This window comes from Anser anser (assembly GCF_964211835.1).
Source record: "Anser anser genome assembly, contig: HAP1_SCAFFOLD_64, whole genome shotgun sequence".
In the NCBI taxonomy this organism is placed as follows: domain Eukaryota; kingdom Metazoa; phylum Chordata; class Aves; order Anseriformes; family Anatidae; genus Anser; species Anser anser.
This window is the reverse complement of record NW_028153592.1, coordinates 805659-811802: the sequence shown is the minus strand read 5'-3', so window position 1 is coordinate 811802 and position 6144 is coordinate 805659. Positions and strand designations below refer to the sequence as shown.

Sequence of the window (6144 nt, the reverse complement as noted above, 5' to 3'; positions counted from 1 at the left end):
GCACGCAGTTCAGCGGCTCGATCTTGACACCATCTGCAAGGAGAAGCAACATCCTCACTGCCACAGCAAGCCCAAGTTGCTTGCAACATTCAGAACAAGTTCCCAGAGAAAGGGTCGCTCAGACGAACTGCTCCTGGGGCACAGTTTCTTTTGGGGGAACTCAAGCTGTACCCTGACCGTCGGAGACAATCCTCTACTTCTCCCAGGCCTTTCCAAAGAGCAGGGAGAACAAACCGTTGCGGACATGGGGCAGGAAGAGGGGGGCTGCTGCCTTCTCACCAGGGAGGATCTCAGTGGGACAGTAGATCTCCTCCAGCCACAACTCATCGATGTCCAGCTGGAAGAAAGGTCTTCGAATCAAGAGCAGCTCTTCTTTGCCATGGAACTGCTCTCGGACAACACCAAAGGTCCCGAGTCCCGCAACCCAAACGCCCTGCACACAGAAAAGACAGAAAGGCCGAGGAGGGAGTTCTTGAGAGACGGGAAAAGGGATGACTGTCAGAGCAGGGGGACACTGCTCTGTGCCCTGCCCGCTCCTCAGGGACAATGGGGCAAGGTGGGGCACTTTGGAAAGCTTTGCAAAAGAGCCGCATCCTCTGTTTCTTTCGTCACCCCCCTCACAGGATTTGCCAACATCCCTTGGCTAGAGAAGCGCCCGGAGGTTTCCAGCACACGGATTAGGCCTGGGACTGACTGCCAGCAACTGTCCTAGGCACGGAGCCAGGATATTCCCCCATCTCTCTGCTCGCCCTCCCCACTCAGGCCGCAGGGAAGAGTGAAGCCCTAGGGTGTGCCAAACACCTGAGAGGCAGAGCACATCTGGCCTTGGTTTCTCTCCCAGCTGGCCAAGAAGCTGCTCCGGGCACCCCGGGCAGTCTCAGAGCACTGCCACGGTGCTCGGGCAGGGATTGCTCTGCAGGGCCCAGGACACCAGCCCACCTTACTCCGCTTCAGCTCTTCCAGAATGTACTCGGATACGGAGTACCGAGGCCCCCTCGGGACCCTGGGGTCCCCTCTAGTCCTTGACTAGAGGTGTGGTGCTGAGACCTTGTTCAGGTCCCTTGAGAAAGGCTGGGCATTGACAGATTGGCAGTGGATTCATCTGGTCTCAGCAGCATCTGGCTTCTTTTCAGGGTAACATAAATGTGATTGCCCTCCATCTACAAAAGCTCAGGCAGCTGGGGACAAGTCCAGCCAGCTCCCTCACTCTGCTCTGAGCCACAGGGAATCCCTTTGCCTCTCAGGTCTCACAACCATTCCCTGTGAGTGCAGCAGAAATGCTCAGGATTTCTGACTTCAGAGAACACTGTGTGGGCATGAAGAGGGGGAAGAGAATGTGTGTAAAACATTGCCCCTAAAACTCCTTTCTGCCAACTACATTATGTAGCAGCGGAATGCAGATGTTAACATGCTGACATGAAGATGATCAGCATGCTGGAGCACCTCTCCTTCGAAGAAAGGCTGAGAGAGCTGGGGCTGAGCAGGGTGACCTCACTGCAGCTTTTCCGCATTTAAAGGGGTCTTCTAAAAATATGGAGAGCTATTTTTTTGATCAATCAAATCATGACAGGATCAGGGGAATGTTTTTAAACTAAAAGCGGGGAGATTTAGATTAGAGATTAGGAGGAAATTCTTCACTCAGAGGGAGGCGAGGTACTGAAACATATTGCCCAGATAGGCTGGGCATTCATTTCATCTGACAAAATCTGAAAATAAAACCTTGCCCTCCTGCTATGTTCCTGTGTACTCCCTGCACTGGGTCAGGACTGATTCCCTCGCGAGACCAGCAGCAGAGGCCCCTGCTCCTCATCGCACACTGAACCTTAAAAATGAAGCTCATGTCATGGAGCTAAATGAAAGATTCCAGCAGAGAAACAAAAAGCATTGGAGTATGGCAGGGGGAGGTCTACAAGGAATGGCATAGGGTTCACTCAGAGAAACCTGTCCTAACTTTTCATTGCCTTTTACTACATGTACAGATCTCCATACCCAACAGGCATCAGATGTCCAACAGCAGCTCCATCAGCGAGTTCCTCCTCCTGCCATTCGCAGACACGCGGGAGCTGCAGCTCCTGCACTTCGCGCTCTTCCTGGCCATCTACCTGGCTGCCCTCCTGGGCAACGGCCTCATCCTCACCGCCGCAGCCTGCGACCACCGCCTCCACACCCCCATGTACTTCTTCCTCCTCGACCTCGCCCTCCTCGACCTGGGCTGCATCTCCACCACTCTCCCCAAAGCCGTGGTCAATTCCCTCTGGGACACCAGGGCCATTTCCTACACAGGATGTGCTGCCCAGGTCTTTTTCTTTTTCTTTTTGTTTTCAGCAGAGTGTTATCTTCTCACTGTCATGTCCTACGACCGCTACGTTGCCATCTGCAAGCCCCTGCACTACGGGAGCCTCCTGGGCAGCAGAGCTTGTGCCCAGATGGCAGCAGCTGCCTGGGGCAGTGGCTTTCTCCATGCTGTGCTGCACACTGCTAATGCATTTTCTCTGACACTTTGCCAAGGCAATGCTGTGGACCAGTTCTTCTGTGAAGTTCCAAAGATCCTCAAGCTCTCCTGCTCAAACTCCTACCTCAGGGAAGTTTGGATAATTATGGTTGGATTCTGTTTAGCGTCTGGGTGTTTTGTTTTCATCGTGCTGTCCTATGTGCAGATTTTCAGGGCTGTACTGAGGATGCCCTCTGAGCAGGGACAGCTCAAAGCCTTTTCCACGTGCCTCCCTCACCTGGCCGTGGCCTCCCTGTTTCTCAGCATGACCATATTTGCCTACCTGAAGTCCCCCTCCATCTCACCATCTCTGGACCTGGTGGTGGCAGTTCTGTACTCAGTTGTGCCACCGGCATTGAACCCCCTCATCTACAGCATGAGAAACAAGGAGCTTAAGAGTGCTGTTAGGAAAGTGATTGCATGGATATTTCTGATTAGTGATAAATTTAAATGATCTACACAAATGACTTCCCTTGCAGGCCTGCTCCTTGTTTATCATTATTGAAGTTTTTATCCTCAGTATCATTTGCATTTACTAATTTCTTAGAAATATGTTTCTTTATTCTTCGGCCACCTACTGCGGAATGAAACTGTTCTGTTTACTCTCGAGGCTTTATAATATGTGTATAACAGCAGGCCAGAGTAAACTCTGTGATAGCGTCTGCCTAATAAAATTGCATCTCCCCAGTGCTCTTCTTGAAGACTTGGTTCTTCTTTCAAAGCTGGTGCCAAGACCAGGGCTGAGCAGCTGCTCCCCGAAAAGCCTGTTGCTCCACGGATAAGGCAAAGAAAAAGCTCATTTTGTGAGCTGTGAGAGACCGAGGGTAGGATTTAGGAGTAAGCTGTTGGTGTCTGATGACAGCAGAAATGGTGAACAGTCACTGAGGTACACAGCCGTGACTGTCCCACAACCGTCAGGGCAGAGGACATCGTCCAGGAAATTAATGGGGAGCTGCCTGAAGCTGCCACAACCATGGAACCCAGTGAGAGGGTTTGGCAGCAGTGATCCCAACCCAGCTGGGTCTACTTCTCACCCTGTGCAGCTGTGTCTGTTTGCTTCTGTCCTGCAGTTCCTAGGGCCAGCACGCATCCTTGAGACAGTTTCCCCCAAGCTATCTGTTGGCCCTTACCTCAAAAGTCACCACCGGACGAGGCTTCTCAGCTCACGTACACCTGAAGGACTGGAGTGAAGCTGTGATCACAGAAAGAGCAAGCCCTTGGATCCTTGCAACATCCTTGGATCTCTGCATGGCTGGAAGCCTCTGCAAGCCCCATGGGAAAAGAGAGCCTACTGAGAACATCCTGATGCTCCATATACCATCCCCTCAGGCCATCAAGAAAGGTCCCTCAGCCCTAAGATCCAGCCCAGCTTCTTGTTGCATCAGCAACCAGGAGAAATTGCCCCAGAATACCCAACACTCTTGCGCTAGCAAGCAAATACGCCCATGTGTGTACATAAACACACCGTCTTGTACACACACACAAACGTGCACACACGGATACAGCTGAGCACACACAAACCGGTTCAACTGGGAACAGCATTTGCCCAGGGTAGGCAGTGACTGGAGCCTCACAAAGGGAGAGATCAGTCAAGCTGGAGTCACCCACAGGGACAGTACCGAATTAAGATGTCCACAGGCAAAAGATGACTCTGCAGCTCCTGTGGGATTCAGTGGGAGACAGCATGCACGAGGAAGGCAAGACACACAGGGACTGATGCTGTATAACCTGCCAGGCACCTAAGCACCGCACAGCCATTTTTTCCCCTCTCCCCTCACAGCAGGATGAATGAGAGAATTGAAAAAGGTAAAAGTGTGAGAACTCGGGGGTTCAGATGGGTAACAACTTCATAAGAAAGAAGACAAAGAAATAAACCAACAAATATAAGGGGAAAAACAAATACGAAAAAAACCACCTTCTTCTCGTATTTATAGGCATTGGTGAGATCCCTTCAGACCCTCCTCTGCTCTAGGCTAAAAACGTCCCTTATCACCCTGAGCCCGTGTAGAAACAAGCAAAACAAGGTCCCTATTTAGAGTCTGTTTTCTGGTGAGTGTGTTTGACAGCAACTGCGCAAGAAGACCCAAGCCCTCAGGTGCTATCCCGAGCAGCTTCCCTTCACGTGATGCAAATGCTGTGGCAAAGACTTATCCCTTGCTCGTCCCCGCCTGCAGTCACAGGACTGCCACCCAGCAGCACTGTGCCCAAGCTCCAGGAGCAATCGGGCCCAACCCAACACAAGGCCCAGGAGGAGAGCGCGGAAGTGAGAGCAGAGGAAAGAAGCAGCACCGGTTGCCGGGCGCCGATTGGCTGCCAGAGCCGCCAGGCAAAGGGAGCCCCACCCCCTGCCGGCTGCCTGGGGCTCGCTGCCATGGCAACCGTGCGACCGCCTGACCAGGCAGGGCGGGCGCCGCCATCTTAGGGGTCGTGGGCGGGCTGGGGGCGTCTCGGGGCCTGAGGGGGGGACCCGGCCCGTGTGCCCGGGGCGCCCCTGCCCGCCCCTGCCTTTGCTCGCTCCCTGTGCCTCACCGCCTTGTCTTCCCTTTTCTTTGCGGTGTCGAATGCACGAGAAGCCCGACAGGCTCGGGAAGGCGGCCAGTCACTTGCACAAGAAGCAATAGGGCTGGATGCTCCTGAAATGCTGCTTGTTGCTGGCCGGGGCGGCACCCTGCCACAGTCTTGGTGACAGCCTGGCAGCTTTGTGCCTGGGTATCACTGTGAGATCAGGCTAACAGGATGAAGGCTTTGTTCCTCATCCCTTCTGCTGAGAGAGGGGTTTTGCCTCTCGGCAGCAGCTATCCCCAGGCTCTCAGCATATTTAAGCAAACTAAATGCAGCTACAGCCTCTTCTTTGTCTGAGACCTGATCTCAGCTGATGAGGAAGGAATGGGACCAGCAAACCCTTTCTGGCTGCAGCAGCTCAGGCCCGGCTGCCCTGGCCCTGGGGCAGGAGGAGCTGCCTGAAGACCCCCAGGGATGGCACGGAGGGGCTGCAGGCCTCCCAGGGGCTGGCTTGTGCCTCGGATGTCCCATCTGTGGGGCTGAGCCCTCTGTGCCCCCAGGAGCTGCCGTGCCCTTCAGAGGGACTGGGGCTGTGGTGGCAGTGCCCAGAGCCCTGCAGCAGCCTGCTCCGGACACTGCCCTGGGGCCAGCCCAGCATGAGAAGCTGGGCTGGGCTGGGCAGAGGGCAGGGAGGTGGGCAGAGGGCAGGAAGGTGGGAGTGCCTCCACAGCAGAAAGGGATCCCTCAGCCTCTGTCAGACACCCCTTCTGCCTCTCCCCTCATCCAGACCCTGCAGCCATGCGGTGCCACGTGCACCCACCCTTCCAACCTGTGATGAGTTTTAGGCCTTGGCGGTAACCAAGGTCATGCCCGCTTTAGGAGGAATCAAAGGGTGTCAGAGGCAAGCCCAGGACTCAGGGACCGGGCTCCTGGACATGTCCTGACATCACTCAAGAGCTACTCGAGTGCCCCAGGACGGGAACGGAGCCGGCACACACTTACTCAGGCTGGAGTCTCTCCAGCTTGGCTGCTGCTCCCAACTCCTCTGCTGGGGCAGGGTTCTCAGCCTTCCTCCACCTCTTCCTGACCTCCTTGCTCCTGGGCTGGGCTGGAGGACGGGGAGTCCAAGCATGTTGGCTGTTGAATCGCTG

The 6144-nt window shown here is 54.6% G+C and overlaps 1 protein-coding gene across 1 annotated transcript; it reads left to right on the top strand.

Annotated features, from left to right (window-relative positions):
• Positions 1-2003: 2003 nt before the first annotated feature.
• On the top strand, positions 2004-2945 carry LOC310891866 (olfactory receptor 14C36-like; the record flags this gene model as incomplete). Its single annotated transcript, XM_083854096.1, has 1 exon — positions 2004-2945. The coding sequence occupies one exon, from the start codon at positions 2004-2006 to the stop codon at positions 2943-2945; it is 942 nt and encodes a 313-aa protein (XP_083710222.1).
• Between the last annotated feature and the right edge of the window lie 3199 nt (positions 2946-6144).